Source organism: Epargyreus clarus, unplaced genomic scaffold (genome assembly GCF_041222505.1).
Source record: "Epargyreus clarus isolate Ecla_fem2 unplaced genomic scaffold, WU_Ecla_fem_2.2 ptg000005l, whole genome shotgun sequence".
In the NCBI taxonomy this organism is placed as follows: Eukaryota; Metazoa; Arthropoda; class Insecta; order Lepidoptera; family Hesperiidae; genus Epargyreus; species Epargyreus clarus.
Window position 1 is genome coordinate 15,810,579 of NW_027332213.1, and position 21,640 is coordinate 15,832,218.

Genomic DNA, 21,640 nt, shown 5'->3' on the forward strand with positions numbered 1-21,640 from the left:
TGTTATGTTCAAGGGACCGAGGGATTTAATAAGATTATGAGGTAATCAAACTGGTTTCCCCAAGTTTATCATGAAAATAAAATTTGTAAGTACCTATATACATTTCCGACGCAAATGAATAGGTACATTGTTCATTTCAGTAACAATGCGTTTGAGACAGGGGTCTCATCTAAGGCACAATTTCGTTCCTATTTTAGAAGGAATTTCAATAAGGACTAAATATATCGCGGAAGTTATTATAGATCATTTTATTGAAACTAACTTAAGTAGGTGTATCAATAGGTAGCTAAGTGAGTGGATTTTGTATGGCATTCATTTCGGATAAATCGAACATAACACTGGCTTTTGTATGGTTATACCGGTGTAAGCAATAGCCATAACTAGTTGTTTTGCCAATAAGATGTCACTAGAATTCTAGATTTCCTGTTTAACATTTCAACAACTATAATTATAAGTATCCAATAACTATCTTCTGAGGTATTACCTGCACAGTTTTATCGAACCAGCGGTTAGCGGAGTGGTGTCTAGTGCCGGCGCCGTGCATGGCGCGCAGCATGGCGTTGGTGTCGGCGTCGGCGTCGCCGCGGTCGCCGCTCGCCTCGTCCAGGCAGAGGATGCACAGCGCGCGGGAGATCAGCTCCATGTTCATGCGGTTCATCTCGTCTGTACATAGAGGAATCTTAGATTGTAGTCCAACTGATGGTCATTATTCACTGTTGCTTGTAGTCACTGCTGGTTGAAGTTGTGTGCTGATGTAGAAAACAACTTCAATCAGAATCAGAGTCACCTAGTTGGTTATAGATGTGTTTCTACCCTATGTGTAAAGACTCAGTTGTGGTAGGATAAAGACATAACGTTTTTACCCTACTACACCCCTCAGGCAGTGTCTTGGAGTAGTGTATAATAGTTGTATTACATAAAAGTGTACAATATACATAAAAAATCTCAAGTTATATTTAGACCACTGTGTACTGACTCGTCTCAAATTTTCTTATTCAAATAGATAGATTGATATTCTTTATTGCACACTTCAACAGAACAAAACAATGATATTTTTTTAAGATTATTAAATATGTTTTAACTATCAATTCTGTATCACTTTACCTTTAATCAAATGCTCCCTAGCTCTAGCCCAGTGATCTCGATTCATAGTGGTAAGTATTCCAATCTTGGGAGCTGGAGGGGCACCAGCCGCGTCCACCATCGCGTGGAGAAGCTGCGCCTGGATCTCTCCAGGAGTCAGGCGGCCACGGTCTGCTGCTTTCACGGGTATGGGGTAGAACTGAAACAAAGAATATTATTGAGCATCTAACATTAGGTTAAGGTAACCTTAATAGACTACTACATAGTAGAAGCTCCTATATTGCCCATCAATTTTGGCATAAGCTAATTCAAACTAGGATCGTCATCCCAAGTTTTGAAATCAAGAATCTTAAGGTGGAACTGAGACAGTTCAATTTAAGGCACAATAATACGTAATAAAAAAGAGAACTTCACTAATGCGCTTTTAATCATAGTAAGGTAATCATAAATCCTTCTCATTCTGAGAGGAGATCCGTACCCAGCAGTGGGACAGTAATGGGTTGATGATGAATGCGCTTTTTAAAGCAAGTATGTAGCAAGATATTTTAATTAAATTATTAATGCAATAAATAAAAGATGGCGACCTGGGCCATCTGGTGAAATGTATTTGGAAGAAATAATAATGTATTTGGAAGAATAATTGCTTCTATCTACATTTTAAAATATTTTGTTTTAAAATTTCCGCAGCACCATTATTACAGTGCAGAATTTACTTTGTGTCTTAATAGTGTTTGTTGCCGTACTTAATTTTAAAACAACAATCCACAAGTCACCACTATTAAAAAATCCGGTAAAAATCCGGACAGAAAGAAATAAATTATTTTCCCAATAACTTGCGCTAAGTATATATCTACTCTAATGATTATATTGGCTTAAATTACTTTCAAGTGCCACTTTCGTTACATAAAACCGATTCTCGATAACCTTCTTGACATTTAAAGTTTGCTCGACAAGATTCCAACTTCAGAAATTTAATCAAACGAGATCTCTACAAAGTTCGCGTAGATATCGGAGCTTAGTGATAAAATCCATCGAGCTGAGTGCCTAGACTGTAGAAGTAACGAAGTTTGGAAAAGGGACATTAAATTAGGACGAGCTGACGATCGCAAAGTTTCACGATGAAACATAAGACCGCAGTTTACAAAAGGTATTATACATTTTGTTGAGAGCTATCTAAACAAATCTAGTTGAACTAACTTTCAACATGGATATCCAATTTGCTACTACATGTATGTAAAGTTACACTAATTGTTCTATTCAGTACAAACTCCAGAATTTATATTAGATTTAAAACAGATTTATTTTTCCTTCGGTTCAATAATATTTTTGTAAATTAACACTCATAAACTTTTGTATATATTTATGAACTTACTAAGGGTAATTCGGAAATTAAATGATTGAAGTAAATAACATTTATTTTGTTATATTCATTAGTGCTATAGAAGGAAATAACTATCTCAAGTAATTATTTACATTATAATCTAGTTAATATATCTATCCAGTACTATAAAAATAATTTAGCAAATTTGAAACAGTAAAATGAACTTATTGTGTTACTAATCTTTACACTTACATAATTCCTGCAAGCCACAACAATAAGCTCCTCGCATTCGCCAGATTCTCCAGGCATCTTCGGTAACTCCAGCCTGTCTCTGCCCACTTCAGGGATGCGGCATACCCCCAGGAGACGATAGAACTGCTCCATGCACAACGGCTGACCCTTTTCACGACTTGTGGCTCTTTCGAGAGGTAACTCGCCCCTGGGGAAACATCATTATGTATCATACTGATTATAACTGACGCCTGTTGGAAATCTTAAAAAAATGCTTACAAATTTTACAAGGACCTAATTGACTAAAAATATAGACAAAAATTTCTCAAGACTAAATATTACTAACATGCGTAAAACATTATTTTCTTATGCTATGTCTGCACATCGCATAGAATAATAACATAAATGTTAAGTGCTTCTCTATTGTTTGGTTTGAAGGGAGTAGTAAGTGTACAATTCAGTACAAAACCAAAAACTTTAAACAATCATTTAACCTAAAACCTAATAAATCATACCTATCAAGCATTTCCTTGTAATCCAGTAGATCATCAACGAAGAGCGCTCCCAGGTCCGCAACCTCGTCCATCTTGGCGAAGCTGCGCTTGGGGAACACCATGCCGGGGTTGGAGTTGATGGGCAGCGGCAGCCGGACCTTCAGGTACATATCGTCCAGCCACCACTCCGTCACCTGTGAGCAACGTGCGAATTACGTCTTATTATATTAAATGTCTACCTGAACTCAATTTTAGTGGAGTTTGTTGGTGCCTATCAATTAGGTGTAGATTATGCTCATCGCTCACGAATTTAATTTAAAATAAAATGTGTGTTTTTAACCTGCTACATGTTCAAAAGCTGTTTTGTCTCGCAGAAAATAAAGTGAAGAGGTTACTGAAAATCCAAAGAGAGTTTATAGGACTCAATTTGAGTGAATTGATTATATCGTAAGGTATATTATAACATATTATGTATTATTTATTATTGTATCATATTCCGCAATTAAAAAAAAATCAAATGGTATTAAGAAACAAAATGCAGACTTTTTCAAATGTTTTAATTACAATATATTACAAAATCTTAAAAATATTTATTATATGGTACAGTTGGACTTAAAAAGAATAAAGTTCTTCTTGATCTTCTCTTATGCTTTGAAACTGTCGTTGTTGTTGTGGTTTGATGGTTTGCCCAACCCTCACGCATTATATAGAATTTCGCAGATTCTTGAGATTGGTCTTCAGAATTACTGGAAGCCGATTTCATGAAATATTTTACTGGTTTCCGGGTAGGTTTCATATCTACCATATTTAAATAGTTTCTAATTGAATCTATTCTGTCTCGCAAAAATTTCGGCTTACTTAGTGGTGGCAAAGGCTGTGAATACTCCGGTCTTTCTATAACTGAAGCCTTTTCCACTTTCTCAGTTACAGGAGGAATCATTGCTTCTCTTACGAAAGTAACTTTATCTCGCCATGTAAACCCATGCTTATGATGACCTTGAAAGTCTTCTTTGTAAAAATCTTCATGGCTTAAAAGTAAAGGCTTTGGTCTAAAATATTCTTTCCCTTGCTTATTTTGCTTCTTTTCTTCAGATTCAGGATTGAGCAAGTGTCTTTTTGGCTCTGGTGTTATATGAAAATTATTTTGCTGAGTCTGACGATGATGTACGGGTATATCTTTATAGAGTTTTTTTTGGTTAGCAAATCGTCTTTGTGAGTAGAAATTATGGGAATGTATAGCTTCCTGATTCTTGTTTCCTATTCGTATTCTTTTCATTATTTTCCTTTGTGTTTGCGCCGGTATCATCTTAATAGGATACAAATTGGTTTTTCCGAATGGGTCCAATAAGGTGTCACTATTAGTATCGGCTTTTCTGATATTGCTATGTATTTCGTGTTGAGGTTTATTTCTCTGAATACTTTGTGTGCTCGTCCTCAATTTATGCGTCGTTTTTGTATTTTTTGTGACGTTAATATGAGTTGGATGATAATTAATAGATTTGTACTTTTGCAAGTTCTTATGTACGTTAAGTTTTTGTACTATAGAAGCCTTCTTTTTAGTTTTTAAAGTATTTGAAAATGGATTAATCGGTATATCGAAGTCATCTTTGGTAGGCGTATAAGTATTGTACTTTATGGGTTTAATTTTTTTAACTGTGGTTAATGTAAATTTTTGAGTAACTTGTTGAGTTTCCTTTGGCATTTCACTAAAAGTTTGACCTTTTTTAACTTTTAATTTATTGAAATTTGATAATTTATCCTTATTTTGGTCATTTACGTGTATGAAATTAGTGATTAACAAAGATTTATTTTTAGTCATTATGTTCGCTTTGGTATCTTTAATCAAGGTAAGCTTAAAATCATTATTTATGATTTTCTCTGTGTGTTTATATGTTTTTTGTTGTTTTGACGCTAAAGTTTGTTTTAAATTATAGGTCTCAGTTGTATAATGTTGAGCAAAGTAATTATATTTCTCAGTTTTTGTAAATAAATTTATGGCATTATCCATATTTTTTCTATCTAATTTATTTTTGTAACTATACATAGGGTTCATTTGGAAATTGTTATTGTTAAAGTTGGTTATTGTAGATTTCCGACGATTCAAAATGTCTCTTGTGTATGGTCTGTATGTTGTAAATTCGTGGCTAATCGTCCTATTATTAATTTTATTTTGAATTAACTCTTTGACATGACTTTGCGACGACATACGTCGCCTAGTTTTATCTGTGTTATATTTTATTAATTCTTCGTTTTTCGTTTCAGCGGAGTACGCATATATTTTAAAATGTGCAGTCGATTTCTTATTAACCACGTCGGTTGAATTAGTAGTCATCCAGGAATTTAATTGTCTCTTTACACTTGAAGAATTATGTTGATTAAAATTTATGGTTAGATTTTGGATTTCATTTTTATTATAATGCCTTATCGAGTTATTTAATTCATCCCCTTTGTTATTAATTAAAATTTTAGTTGACCTATGAACATGTTTAATATTGTTATATTTTTCTGTGATTAAAGGAAATTTTGATGTGGTAAGAACAGAAACTACATTTATTGGCTCTATACTTTGTGTTGTTTTATTTTGAATTTTCTTACTCGGAGTAGTCAAATAATTGTGACTGATTTTTTGTAGAGTTAAATTTTTGAGTGAGAACTCCGAAGGCAAAGGCGCTGGAAGACTCTGTGTCGTTGTTATCGTATGTAACAAATGCAATTGGTCACTTTCTGTATATTTTTTATTTATCCTAGCATGTATTTTTGTTGTCTTGTATATGGGGCTAATTGTTGTATAACGTTTGTTGAAATAAGTTGACCTTTTTGAATTCTTTGTGAAAAATTTAGTAAAACCATTTTTATTTTTTATTAAACTAGTAATAGTATTTTTTACTTTATTGGATTTAGAAATTTCTGTTCTGGTTTGATTAATTGATTCTATTTGAGAGTGCTGTTGAAACTTTTTGTCCCCTAAAGTGTTATTCTGTGCCATCGAATCAGTCGTAAATTTCTGTTTAATTTCTAGGCCATGTGTCGTCTTGTTAGAGTTCGTATTAAATAATATAAGATCCCTTTTCGACTTCCACTCCAAAGATACTGGTAATAATGGATTTTTTACTTTCTTCGTAAGTATTTTTGATGTAAGCTCATCGTTACTCATTGCAGTTATATAGATTTTATCGTAAGTTCCTCTGACAAATATATCTGTTATTGATTTGTCAGTAGTTGTACGTGGAACATTTGATTTAAACCAGTGTTGTGCTGTTATGGGCAAAAACATAGGTAATTTAGGATTTTTGGAGGAAAATGTTACATTCGTTATTTTTTGTGCTACGGATAAGTTGTTTATTGATTCAGTACCTCTATACGATTGTGTATTTACATTATATTTCATTGCACGAGTTACCCAAGGACCTTTCTTTTCCAAATCATGTGATACTGAAGTTGGGCTATACTTATCTTGTTCAGAAATTAACGATATTGGTAGTTCACTATAAGGTAGAGTAGAGTTCAGTATTATGGGTGAATGAGGTAATTTGAGATCTGGAATATATGACGTAGCATCTGTATGTAATGGTTGAGAAAAGTTAATAATGCCCGCCTGACTATGAGTTGTGACATTTTGTTTTAATAAATCAGCTGACTGAACTGTAGATCTTTTGGTTTTAATATCTGTTGTTTTATATGATATGTTTTGTAATGCTATTGTAGGGATTTTGTCTGTAATTGGGTTTTCCGTTCTGTTTTGATATATAAACAGAAAAGTGCCATCTTTTTGTGTGACATGGATCTTTGTCGTTTTCTTTATTGTATTAAACAGTGAATGTTCTATTGTATTTTGTAGTTTTTGGGGGTTATTTTCTAGGTTTTCTGTAGTGGGGGGAGTAGAAGAATTTAAAACTGTTGAAATAACGTTATAATTCATTTCCTTTCCTGTTGATGGGTTGTTAGTTGATAGTCTGATGGGCTGACTATCAATTTCAGATAAATCTGCCCTTTTTGGAAATATTCTTTTTCCATCATTAACAATTATTAGACCATCATCGATTTCACCTTTTTTAAATGATGAACATTTTTCAGTGATATTATTGCTTTTTAATAATTTATTTTCTTCAATCGGCATTGATTTAAGTTTTATTTGATGTGGTGGTACTACTTTTCTAGTATTTAATTGAATACTATTTATATTATTTGATAATATATTTGGGACGCTTAATGATGCTTGGTTTATATTTAGAGGTGTAGTGTTAATATATGAATTTTCATGCCCATCTATTTTTGTAAACATTTTATAATGACTATTGTTTTCAAATTTCACTTCATTAGATGTTCTTGAATTGTTGGTTGATGGTCTGGTAGTATGATGATCAATTTCAGACAAATCTGACCTACTTGTGAACGATCTTTTTCCATCTTCAGTAACTCTCATGTCATTATTAACTTTAACTCTTTTTGATGGTAAATATTTTTCAGTGTCATTGTTGCTTTCTAATAATTTAATTTCTTCCAGCGGTATCGACTTAAGTAATGTTGTTGATATATGATGTGGTGGTACCACTGTACTATTACTAAATTTAATACTATCAATTTTATTTGACAACTTCTTAGTAGAATTTAATTTCGCCCGATATTTATTTAAAGACGTAGTACTAATATGGGAATTATCATGCTGATCTAGTATGTTAACCGTTTTATGGTGACTATCATTTTCAAATGTTATTTTATTAAAAGTTATTGCACTGTTTGTTGAATATTTTGATTTGAAATAGACGTTGTTATTTTTCGTGTTAATATCGTTTGCCAGATAAGAAGACCGTCGTTGATTTAAGAATAAATCATTATTGCTATTATCGATGACTTTCAATTTTGAATGTGTTACATTTTGGATAGTGCGATGAGTAACATTCTCGCTATCTGTGTATTTATGTTTTGACGAGTTATTACTTTGATTTGTTGTTTGAACGTTTGTGTTATTTGTAAATATTCTTTGGTTTATGTTTGAATCGGATACTGAAACCTTAGTATCGCGTTCAGTTTTGTGATTAGTGTGGTTATTAATTTTACCGGGTGGATGTTTGAAATGGTTTACTATAATTTCATTAAATTTTGCCCTAGGTGGAATCAAAATATTGGTAGTTGAGTTAAAATATTTACGCTCTAAGTTACTTTGCCCTTTCTGTGTAAAACGATTTGGTTGTAACACTACCGTACTATTTTCAAGATCGTAACTACTGTTTACGTGTTTCATCATTGTAGTAGGAAATGAATCATTTAGTCCAGATACGTTTTTCATGGAACGCTTCATTTTCACTTCAGAAGAAGTTGATTTACTCGACAGGACATAATCAGAATATAAATTCTGATTATTTTTTTCAGTACCTGTTTTATTTTTATTATCATTTTCTATGTGACGAGAAATGGTTAGGCTGTTATTTATCTTTGGTTTAACCGATTGATCACTAAGCCCTTCTTTAACATTATAATATGATTTAGTCGAAGTAGAAAATTTAAGGAGCACCGTTTTCTTCATTTTTGTGAACTGTACCGGTTTATCAGTATCATAATTTATTTTATTGTTATCGTTTAGGGTATCTGCAACAGTTGTATAGAAGTCACCGATTGTAATTATATTAGTATCGTTTAAGGATGGTTTAGATATAGAATAATTATATTTAATTGTATTATAACTACTCTTATTATATAATGCAGTTGTAATATGTGTATTCACATCCTTATTGTAACGAATTGTTTGGCTTACTGTTTTTTGTGCATGTGTATTATTTAATGCTACATTATTTTCAGTCTCCTCGTTTGAAGTGAGCTTTTTCATATGCGGTGAAAGGAAACTGTTTTGATTTTTATCTTTTGTAATGTTAGTATTTGTTACTGAAAGATTGTCCTTATTAGTCAGAATTATTGGTTTATCTATTTGAGAAATTATGCCTGTATCTGAACTTATTGCCTTTTTGCCATTAAGCCATTCCGGAATCACTGAAGAAGTAGTTGTTGTTATGTTAATCCTTTTTTTCACAGCAACAGTTGTGTCCCTTTTAGGAATAATCACACTTGAATGTTGACCTCGATATGAATTCAAAGTACTGCTAAGGTTTTTTGCTATGGTTGTTAAACTGTTTGTGTCCATTAATACAGTGTTTGCATTATATGTTTCGTTTGTATAATCATTAATTGCTACATTAATTTTATAAATAATATCAGAATTTCTTTCTTTTTTCTGATACACGTTATTGTTACGTGTCACATTGTATGGCAAAGTCGTATAATGCTCAGCAATCTTTAGATTATCATATTTCTGGTACTTATTTTCTTGATTGTCTTGTGTCAAATTAGGAAGCAAATTATTGCGAGATTTATTCCTCGTCACACAATGAAATAGTTTTTCAGTGGTACTCAACTTCGGTAGCGCTGAAGACATTTGATTAATTTCAGATGTTTTTGTAGAATTTTGAAGTTTATTTGTATTCACACGGGTTTGTTTTAATATTTCCTTATAGCTCACAGTTGTTGGAATAGTTATATTAAATCTTAAAGGTTTTAAGGAATTTATATCCAAATTAATTTGACTTTCATGAAAATGATCCGTCTCAGTCGATTTCTTTAACGTATTCGTTTTGGTTGATCTAGCATTATTCGTTGAACTCTCAATGTAGTCTAAATTATTGAGAGATTTTGTAATGAATTTATGAGTAGTCGTTGCAGTTTTTAAATAACTCATATTATTATCCTGTGTATCAGGGAATGTCGAAACGGTAGATACAAGTTTATCCAACTCAATCTGGTTATCTGTTTTTTTCGTCCCTGATACATCTTGAAATGATTTTGTGAAAAACGTTATATTTACAGGTTTTGTTGTATATCCTTTCATTGTCAGGGTTTGCATTGAATGTATACTGTTTATACGTAATCCTTGTTTTTGTGTAAATCTTGATAGTGTTGTACTTGATGCCTCTTTATATGTGTTTGTACTTGGTTTAGTTGTTGTAGTTGTAAAAAATAATTTTGTGTCAGTACCGTTATTACCTTTGAAATCAATTTTCTGGTCTATTTTTAAAGTGTTTTTAGTATTATAAATGGGTTGCTGGATATGGGCCCGAGCTGTCATAAAATCTTTATTAGCCAGGTAACTTTCAATATGAGATGGTTCTGCTATTTTCTTTGCCAGCGTTAGAATATTTATATTAGTATTTTGTTCAATTAATTTTACTTTTACATTCTGAGGTCTTTCATTATTTTCCATATATTTTGTGGTAGTAGTAAAATAATTAATTGGTGTTACATGAGCCATTTGTGTAGTAAACGTAGCATTATTAGATTCAATTGGAGAATAAGTTTTAGAATACTCTTCAGTATAACCATCTGTAGACTTCAATAGACGTGACGAAGATCTTTCCGTATTGCTATTATTACTTTGTTTCGTCTCATTCAAATTTGTGGATGTAATAAAATTATAATAATTTCTGAAGGGTGTTAGTATTGTTGAGTTCTCATCTAGACTTGTTTTGTTTTTACTTAACTCATGTTTATTATTTTTTGTACTGGCATCCTTTTCCTTAGTTGTACTGAGTAATAAAGTTTTATTGAGCATTTTTAGTTTCATAGTTGTATCTTCGGTTAACGTAGTTTGAGTCCTTTGCCTTAATATATTTTTATCTATATTTTTTCCTGTATGTTTAATAATACCATGAGAATCAAACAACCTCTCGATTAAAGGAGTTGTTAAATATGTACTTGTAAAATTTAGGGAATTAAAGTCATAATTTTGAGCTTTTTGAAATGTAGTAAAGTTTAAAGTTGAAGCATTATAACTTTTTGTAGTTGTGTTTCTCCAAATATCTATAAATGAAGATGTGCCATTTAATACTATGTCATCTCTCAAGAGATAAGAAATTGTACTGTGTTTTTCCAAAAATGTATCTCTGACATGTCTCTCATCCATATATTTTATATTATAATTTTTGTCTTTATGAATATTTTTCCTTATAATATGAACATTATGCTCCTTATCTTTGGCTGTACTTTTTAATTCTCTATCTGATTTGACAACGACGTGTTCCACGTTCACCGTTGTTCCTATTTCATTAATTTGTTTTGTGTAGTTAAAGTCAACGTTGCTAATTTTATTTTTAAAAATCTTTGGAAATTTTGTGAAATGTATTCCATTTGTAAATTTTGTAATTATTGTTTCTCGTTTTTCATCCTTTGTAAATTGAGTTTTATCTGACGATGATGTAACCGTATCAGTGCAAATAGTTGTAGGAAATATATGTCGTCTTGTCTTATCTTTTTGAGATGTGGATTTGGAACGAGTTGTCGCTGTAGCTGTAACTGGATTTTCAATAATAGCATTGTTCAAATGTTGAATTTCGTTCAATTTGAATTCGTTCAAATCATCGAACGTAGTATAAATATGTAATGCTTTAGGTGTACTAATGGTCGCCATTTCCGAGTCAGTATTTGATAGATACAAATGAGTTGTAGCATTATCAGTATTCAAAACATTAAATAATTCATTATCATCTGTAATGCTAATTACATCATCAATCAAAGCAGTGAAGTGAGGATTAATTTTCAAAGTTTCACTTATAGTCTTAGATTTCATCTGTTTTATAAATGGAATCATACTTGTAAAAGGGTTTGTCGTTGTATTTAATTTGTCAATTAATTCCATTTTTGTTTGAGATACTGGTTTGGTCACAATTTCATTCTTTGTTGTATATTCAGAAGATAACATTTTAGAAATATTATAAAGAGTTGGTAATTTATTCATATGGGAATCACTAAAATTCTTAAGTTTACTGTTCAAATCTGCATAATTTGAACCATAAAACATGTCATTATAAAATGGAATTTCTGAAGTGGTATTAATAATGCTATTTTGAAAGGTTAAATTACCATTTAATTTTGAAAATTTAGTGCTATTTCTTTTCTGTACGAATCCTGTAGTTCTTAAGTAATCTGGTATTGTATATTTTACTGCAAGTGCAGGTTTGTACCGAGCATGGGTACGTAATATATTTTTCTTCGATTTACCAAAAGGTTCAACTAAAATCGGAAGATTTTGTCCACTACTATTAATTCCTGGAATTGTGTTTCTATAAACTATTGGTGTCGTTGATTTCTCTCCATTCCATTCTTCTACATTTTCTGTATAGAAAAATGGAGAGGGATGAACTTGACTTAAATTCGTACTGTTGTTCTTTGTCGGCGAGATATCTTTTTCTTGCAAACGTGGAAATGTAACGTTATCAATAGTGGAACTATTGTTAATGTTAAATATACCTGTAATTACACTCCCTACATGAAATACAGGTTTCAATCCATTTTGTGCTTCTCTGTCGTATTTCGTGGAGGTTTCCATATATTTTGTAGCTTTTTGTCGGTTATTATTACTATAATAGTCAAAACTTGTTTGGGGCATCTCTGAATCAAACTTGATTGGGTACAATGTACTACTGGTAGTTTCTCCCTTATTTAATACTTTAAAAAAATCGTTATTTCGAGTTGGTGAACTAGAAACTGCAGTGACCTTGTCGTTGCCGTATGTAGATTTGTTTTTCATTTTTAGGGCAAAATCTATTGCATTTTCTTTCTCGTGTTCATTTAAAATTAAATTCGGTGTTATATTTGTATTATTGATTTTAAATATACTTGTGTTTGTTTCATTTTCTAACAACTTTTTAGACATTTCAAGGTCACGGTCCATGTAAGTTGTAATATTTGTATTTTCTTTAGAAGTAGTTGTCCTTTTAGTTACATTATCTAACGTTGTGTTAAACACTAAATTTTCGTATACATTTTTACTGTAATTTTCAGTCTTCTTTTCAAATGGTTGCAAGCTGTGTAAGTCATCATGGGTAAAAGATGAGGAAATGGTGGTATTAATTGTATCTTCCTTAGCAGTGCTTGTCCTTTTAGCTACTCTATCTAACCTTGTGTTTAGAGTTGAATTCTCATATAAATTTTTGCTGTAATTTTCAGTCTTATTTTCAAAACCTGGTGTTAAGCTGAGTAAGTCATCATGGACAGGTGATGTGGAAATATTATAATCATACGTCATTAGTATTCGTTCGTCGTATTTTGGCGTTGTAGTTAATAAATTAAAATGATTATTTATGTTATTCTCCGATAGTACATTAGAATGAGTAAAAACGTTATTTTCAAGTTCATTATCTATATTATTTCTTCCAAAAAACGTCTTTGTATTAGGTATGTTAGCTTTTTCTTTAGTTTTGTTTTGAAGGGCAAGTGAATGTGTTTTAGTAGTATATAGAAAATCGTCCCAAGGTAATGAAACACTGCCCCATAACGTATTATTATACCTGCTATTCTCGAAGTCCATATATTCCTTTCCTGCCATCACTGGTACGGTATTTCCATAACCAGGTGAAACATTTATTTTATCCTCCAAATTGTTTCCTTCAATAATACTTTTGAAACTTAAATCTAAATTAGTACAACATGCAGACACTGAGTTTTCTTCACCAATAATTTCGTCATAAGGCGTAGTTGTACTGTTTTCATTTATTTGTTCATCATATATTTTAAATAGATTTCTTATTTTCAAAATCGTCCTCTTATAATCAAGTTCATTATTTGTTTTTTCAATGGGATTGTTATTATGTTCAATTTCATTTGTCAAATTGCTTTTGAATTCTCCGTCATAAATTAATTTACAAATATCGATATTAAAATTTTTGCAGCATATTATTGTATAATCTTCATGATTGTTTTCAATAAGAAAATTAATGTATATCTTGATTGTTTTATTTTTACGCAATAGCTTAAAAGATTTTATTTTATTTTTCTTCAATCTATCAGCCAAAAATACATACATTGAATGTAAAACACAATTCGGAACTGACTCTGTTTTTGTAAATTCGTCACTCAGCTTTTCAAAATTCATATCAATTACATCAATATCTATTGGAGAATTCGTAAACAGTATATTTTTAATTTCATTTTCATTTATGTAGTTCGAATCATTCAAGGACCAACCCATATTTTTATTTGTCTCAGGATATAATGTAATGATAACTATAGAGTTTTGTTCCGAAACATTATTTATTTGAGATTTCCTTAATATACTGTATTTTCGTATTCTATATTTATGATGGATTTTAGTTCCTATCAATACTTTATATAAAATACGAAGATTATTCTTAATTTTTTCGTCGATTGCTTTAAAATTTTTGGAAGCATTGTGTCGTTTTTTATGCAAAATCTTGTCGTTTATCAGATTGTTTGTAGAATAAATATTTCTTTCCTTAATATTATGCAAATCAATTAATTCATTGGGTTTCTCATTTATCAAATTAAGACATGTTCTATTATATAGATCCTCAAAAACACCAATTCTTTCATTATAATTTTCAATTAACAAATTAGCTTTACCATAAAAAGATTTTTCCTTTGATTTTATCGATTCACGCATACAGACACACAGGCTTTTTAATAGTTTTAATGTCACATTAAATAAACGTTCATCACTGCTTGCTTCATTGAACAGTTTCAATATTTTAACCAACACTTCACCATTATTATAATTTGCTTTTGAGATTCCTACTAAAGCATGATTTTGAATAACTGTACATGTGAAGAAGAGAGCCACATAAATCCAGTTTTTTGAGCTCATTTTCAGTATACTTGTCGTTTATTTTTTCTCCTCATGTTGACTATTTTGGTACCGTAGACGAAATGGCCGGAACAATGCGGCTCACGTAATGCTATTGTTTAGAATTATGAGTTTCTGAAGGGAAACGTTGCCGCAGCTACTGATAAGGGAGGAGGGACGAGTGCTTTGCATTCAAATTTTACGCCGATGACACTTTACGCCCCAGTTATAATGTTCGTAAACTCATCCAAAGATAACGAAGTTTTATAAAATATGGATATACTTGTGTGTGAAGGTAATTTGCATTAACTGAAAACTTGGTTATTTTTGTTATGGTTCTTGTTAGGAAGTACATATATAATTTTACATATAAACATTACATATCCACGCGCTTAATGTAACCTTGTAAACTTATTATATTCGCAAAGTTTAACGCTAAGTCATAAAATAATGGCTTTTCAGTTCCATTTTTAAATCCCAATAACTTAAAAAAATGAGTATTTATATAACTAGTTTTACTACGGCCATTAAGGCTACTATACAAAGTGGTTCCAATTTCCATCCTTATACCTATTTAATTGTGGTTTATATATCCTTTATTGCATATTGCCTGGAAAGGCATATATGTTTTATGTGAAGGTATAAAATGTTTATACTGTAATTCTATTGTTATCTCACCCAGTTGTTCGTCTCCTTCTGTCTATCCAGCAGCAAGTTTTGCAACTTCGGGCCCAGGTCTTCCATGAAGGTCTTCACCAACCCTTGGGTGTTCTCCAGCTGCTGTTGGTTCACGATCACTGACGCGAAGTCCAGATATGAGTCCATGGTGGCCTGGAGGTCTGGCACCGGAAGCTTCGGAAGCTGGACATCCTTTCAAAAAGAAAAAATATTGTAAATAATTCATATCATTATAATACTCGTATTTGTATGTTACATTGCGCTTTATTGATGGATGTTAGAAATATTTCTACATTTGCAAAGTTTTCATTAATATTATTAATTATTAATTTCACCGATGTTGTTACATAAACCACTGTACAAAGTAATTACATTTTTTTGCAAATGTTTCAAGCTATAAACCTTTTTCATTCCTCGTGTACATCTTACTGTACTTTAACTTGAGGGCCCCCAAAATTTTCTGGCATTTCAAGATTGGCCGCTGCGCTCAAGGAGATAAAAATAGGTGTAGTTACATAACTCGTATGCATAGTTGTATGTACATAGAAAATGGCAATTATTTCCCGGCAGTAATTAATACTTCTCTTATTTTTATTTGTATTAATCAATCCAAACTCCTTTGGTATTAAAAATGTATATAGCCAGCGAATACTACTTTCCATCATGTAGCACGTCTCCTTAATCATCTTAAAAATCGTATTGTAAAACAAGATCAGAGAACTGAAATTCACAGTATCTCACCTGGAAGTCCTCGTCTTCCGTGCCGTACACCTGGGTGCTGAGCCACTTCTTGGGCAGCGACAGCAATGACTCGCCCCATCCTGGAACAAGACAAACATTTCTTAATTAATAATCTACAAAACAATGGTAACTCAAATGAGCTAATCAAATGATCTTAATCAAATGATCTTCATCAAATGGTTAATGTCTCAAATATTTCCTCTATTTATTTAAGTACAATATTATTTCATTTAAAACAATTTGTTGTAACCATACACTTTATCCTAGCCTTATTTATGAGAGAGATATACTATTTTCATTTCTTTTCACTTCAATTAATCATTATTTGATTATGATAATAAAATCAGTTTTATATTCTTCCGGAGGCGAAGACTAAGATAAACTTCTACTGCATATGCATAACGCATTCAAAGTTTTAATTTTATTATTGCATTGAATTTGCATATAAAACTGTATTTGATAAGTTTTCAAAATCAATTCAAATGTCAAAATAGGAATTTCGAATAAGTTGAATTTACTCCTTACATTTATTTTCGATGACTCCCATAAAAAGCTAAGTAAGTAAAAAGACATAAGTCGAACCAATTCTCTTAGGGGCGATATTTCCCAATGTTCTTAAATAAACATTAAGCTTAACGTTTATCGATAGCATAAAACAGCTTACAAGATAATAATAAATTGTGTGGCTTTGGAAAGAAAATAGTAGTTAGACCTTTTGTTGAACGATCGCGTGTGTTCCTAGTTGTTAGAAGTTCGGAAAAGTTTGGCTTTGCATTTTTTATTTTACTGAAGAAAATGAGAACACGATCCATCACTTAGCGACAAAAATATGATTGAGTACAAAGAGTGACGGATATAACATGGATACACCTACTCAGTTATTGTCAATATTTTTAAGTATGGATAAAAAAGGACAATTGTAATTGTATCATTATCAACTCATTACTGTCTTACTTTTTTTAATATGGAGTAGCAGGCGAGCATGCAGTCCACCTGATGGTAAGTGGCTACTGCAGCCCATGGACATCTGTAATCGACTCCGGATAGAATTAGATATTCGTACCGGAGGTCGGCCACAGATACGCCGCTACTCCTGAGGACTAAGCTGGAACGCGTCGAAAAAGTATGTGTCCCTTACCACACACTTCAAACCAGAACGCAGCAGCGCTTAACACTGCTGTTATAAGGCAAAAATAGGTGTGGCGGTGGTGCCGTCGGAGTCGAGTGGTTCTCACACAAGGGTTCTACAACCTTCAAACTTACTGCTGGGCTATAGTCTATTTAGCTGGCGAATTACGGATTCCTAAGCGTCACACAGCTTTACAATTTAGAGAGAATATTTTCAACCCTGTTAAAACAAGGTATGACACAAATATTACTGAATTATTAGCTAATAATTTTATGTGATATCTAGAAGAAAACCGAATAGTTTTTAAGTTCGTATCTTTTACCTACAAATAGTTAATACCTAGTATAATGGCACAAACTGCGTAGGCCTGAACAGTTATCCCAAAGACTATCTCCATGTATAAATATTTATAAACGTATGTACGTTTTATATATTATGCATGTTCCCGTAAATATATTATCCTTTTTTCGAGTTTTCCGATTGGATCCTAGTCCGGGCGTCGGTTCGTAAACACGACCGAGCCGAGAGCCGATAATTCTCAATTTCCCTGAGCAAACACCCGCTCGGGCCGGCAAACATTAGAATGTAGTGCCAATATCCTATGTGCTTAAAAATGGGAATATATTTTCGGCATGACATCCTGTCTACATAAATTACTGTTTAGGGAAAATTTCGGAACGTTACGCGTGACCTTTTAGCCTGCTATACATATATAAAATGATATACGAGTACTTATATAAAAGTATGTTTGAATAGAATAGAATAATATTTATTTGCAAAAATAAGGTACAATTTTGGTATTAAATAGTTTAATGGGTACAATGTCCTTTGGGTCTAAATATTTGTTTTTATGTGTAGATGTAGCAAGTACGTAGATACATTATACATACGTTACATTACATAATTATATTAAAATTGTTATTATGTTAAATATCTATACTAATATTATAAAGAGGAAAACTTTGTTTGTTTGTTTGATTGTAATTAATAGGCTCAAAAACTACTGGACCGATTTTAAAAATTCTTTCACCATTCGAAAGCTACATTATCCACGAGTAATATATTTTATATAAAATATATTTGATAAATAGATTTTTAGGCGGCACAAAGTTTACCGGGTCAGCTAGTTATCTATAAATCCAACTTAGGACCAGTATGAATAGACCAGGGAGATACTACCGCCACACCTATTTTTATCTTAAAACAGTTCTGAGTTTCGATTGAAGAGAGTAGAGCCTACATAGCAATATGAGTCGATGTTGGTCGTCAAGAGCGGTAATGCATCTGCGATCAGCTTCTGATGAACTTCAGAACTAATATTCCATGGGATTGGTAAGAGATGTCCCCGGAATCACCACTTACCAAATAGTTCGCGTGCTCGGTTGCTCGTTTTCTCTATCTTCTAAAAAAATATTTAAAAGATAATGTACTAATTCACATAGAAGAAAGCGACTTCTATATTTAGATTCACAATCAACTGGACATCACTATTGAGATTATCTCCTGAAACCAATCTTCCGTGAAACCATACATACATACATATATACACACATACGTCGAGATCGGAGTTACAGGAACGTGTTAAGCCGAAGTGGCAATATCCTGTAGGGAATAGCGCTCCCATCTCGAGATGGCTCGAGATATATCGTGGGATCTAATTCGTCTGGCACTTGAGACACCTGGTATACTGTTACTGTCGATAAATCGTGTGGTATTTCATGCTGTTTGTAACTCTTGTTTTGAAGGTGGTAGAACCCTTTGTGGTTCGACTCCGGCGGCACCACCGCCACACCTATTTCTACCTAATAACAGCAGGGTTAAGCGCTGCTGTGTTCCGGTTTGAAGGGTGTGGTAAGGGAGACAGACTTTTCCGAGGCGTTCCAGCTTAGCCCTCAGGGGTAGCAGCGCATCTGTGGCCGACCTCAGGTAGGAATATCTAATCCTATCTGGGGTTGATTACAGATGTCCATGGGCGGCAGTAGCCACTTATCATCAGGTGGACTGCATGCTCGTCTGCTACTCTTATATTATAAAAAAAAAAAACTCTCCGGAGATATACAACATAGTACTTATTTTACAATTTGTTTTGAAAATTTACTTCACTATTAAAAAAATAACTCACTCATATTACACATGCTTAACCACGTTTCAAATTCGGATAAAAAATATGATTTCCCGGAAAAATAATTAATTTCATAAATGATATCGCAATTGACTAAAATATTATTGCTAGGCTTTATATTATATTTTTAAATTAATTGGAGGAAATAATCTTAGTATTAAGATTGCAAGTCAATTTCGTAATACATTATTTTATCGGCACTTATATTCGGTTAGGTAACGAAACATTAGACTCTTAATTTAGTATCACTGTTTGATAGTGCTTATGTTTCATGGAATTATTTTTTTATTAATGGAATATACCAAGCCACATTCAATACAATAGTTTTATAAGTACCTAAACATAACTTCGTAGTTAAATTAGCTCTTAGTAAGTACTATTTATAGATTCTGATACGAAAATAGATTTTCAATCCCAGAGCAATTACTAGAAATACTAAATAAGTATTCTTAGATCGTATTGAATTTTCCAACTGCTTAAATATCTATTTATCCAAGTTTTCTAGGGTAGTTTGTAAACCGAGCGTTATTAGTGAACCAGTCGAAGACCCTCAAAGCCTGCGAGGGCCTCCGCACAAAGGGAGTATAAATTGAAGCGCTGTTGAGTTTGACCCTAGATAGAAAATAATTTACAAAGGATTTCTTTTCGTTAACATGAACTATTTAGGTACCTAATATTAGTATAAGGAAAAATATTTGGAACTTTGAAATAGTTTGAAATATCGCACCTGTCAATTAATAAACAGAAATGCGTCACATTTCTGTTTTTTTATTTAAATAGTCCACCTGATGTAGACACATTATAGATATCTAAGGGAGCTAATACATGTGTTACCTGCCTAAAGTGGTTATTGCTATTGTAAATAATTCATATTTGATAGAATTCTTTGTAATCAGTAATCAGACAATAGTACATGAATAACCTGGGTTTATACTCTACTTTGCTACCTATGAGGACTAAGTTGGAAAAATACATGTAGGGAACTTTGCATTACCTACGTCATTCGTAAAAATACTTGTCTTGTGATAATATATATTCCTCGTATAGCCATTATTAATAAAATACTGTTTTGGATAGCAAACACTGTAGGCAGGAAATATAACCAATTTTTCAGATAACCTAAAATTTTGTTCATAAACTCAATTGAAAATGTTACCGTTTGCCAGTTAGTCGAAAAGTTAGCCAATTACCCGGCGTTACATTTCTAGACACGGTATTTCAGTCTGAAAGTTGTTTCTAGAAATTAGCAATTTCACATTTCCATATGCTTGTTAAACCTAAATATTTACTCATACCTAAATAAATACTCATATCACAAATATGACGGCGCTTCCATAAATCATAGAGTGGGTAGAACGAGGTCACTATGGTTTTTTTACTGATAAAGGCTCTGTGCCTTTTAATATATTTGTAGCTACAGAGGCCAAGTTATGTGTAACTGTAAACTTCGGTCTCCATACAAGAATATTTTGAATTAGCTTTATAAGTTTTTTTAAATAATATTGAAACAAACGACCATGTATTTCTACCTCAAGTTAAGTGGCCCCTGCCGTCCATAGGCATCAACCTCAAGATCACTGAAGCCCTCAACGATTCAACCCCTGAAGACTAAATTGGAATGTCTCCGATAAGTATGTCTTTCTTACCACACCATTTAAACCTGATTACAGTAGTGCATTAACCAAAAACCTAATCCAAACCAAAGTAATATTTGTAGAAGGCATAATCTATTTAATTGTTATGTGCTTGAAGAAATCAAATGGATTACAGTCACTGACCTACTTACAAAACTACAGCGCAATTTCTACAAAGATTATAAAAATCTGCAAATATTACAAGTACATGCCCAGATACTTTAAATTTTATTTAATTGGTACTAAATATGAATTTTGAAGAACCCTATGTGGTTCTACTCCGGCGGCACCACCGCCACATCTATTTCTGCCTCATAAAAGCGGCGTTAAGTGTTTGCTGTTCTGGTTTGAAGAAGGTTTGAGGTAAGGAAGTTATACTTCTCCGAGGCGTTCCCGTTTAGTCCTCAGGGGTAGCGGCGCATTAGTGGCCGACCTCAGGTAGAAATATGTAATCCTACCTAGTATCTATCTACTATCCTAGTGGCCACTTACCATCAGATGGGCTGCATACTCGTCTACTACTCCCATATTATGAAAAAAATCAAATACAACGAATTCATGAAATTATGTTAGGTATGTACTCG

The 21,640-nt window shown here is 32.4% G+C and overlaps 2 protein-coding genes across 2 annotated transcripts in view; both read right to left on the reverse strand.

Annotated features, from left to right (window-relative positions):
* ChAT (Choline acetyltransferase) overlaps positions 1-21,640 on the reverse strand; it is a 73,455-nt gene that overhangs the window by 4,125 nt on the left and 47,690 nt on the right. Inside the window, exons 3-8 of the mRNA XM_073093740.1 lie at positions 16,172-16,251; positions 15,431-15,622; positions 3,151-3,323; positions 2,657-2,843; positions 1,105-1,282; positions 485-663 (exon numbers count right to left, since the gene is read on the reverse strand). Of these exons, the coding sequence (XP_072949841.1) occupies positions 485-663; positions 1,105-1,282; positions 2,657-2,843; positions 3,151-3,323; positions 15,431-15,622; positions 16,172-16,251 (989 nt within the window). The remainder of the gene's footprint in view (positions 1-484; positions 664-1,104; positions 1,283-2,656; positions 2,844-3,150; positions 3,324-15,430; positions 15,623-16,171; positions 16,252-21,640) is intronic.
* On the reverse strand, positions 3,676-4,831 carry LOC140757820 (uncharacterized). The gene has a single exon (XM_073093690.1). It carries the CDS (start codon positions 4,829-4,831, stop codon positions 3,710-3,712), a length of 1,122 nt encoding a protein of 373 aa, XP_072949791.1. The 3' UTR covers positions 3,676-3,709.

Bases quoted from the DNA above. Each gene is read 5' to 3' on its own strand.
- LOC140757820 (XM_073093690.1), bottom strand. From the start codon at position 4,831: ATGCCAAAGGAAACTCAACAAGTTACTCAAAAATTTACATTAACCACA.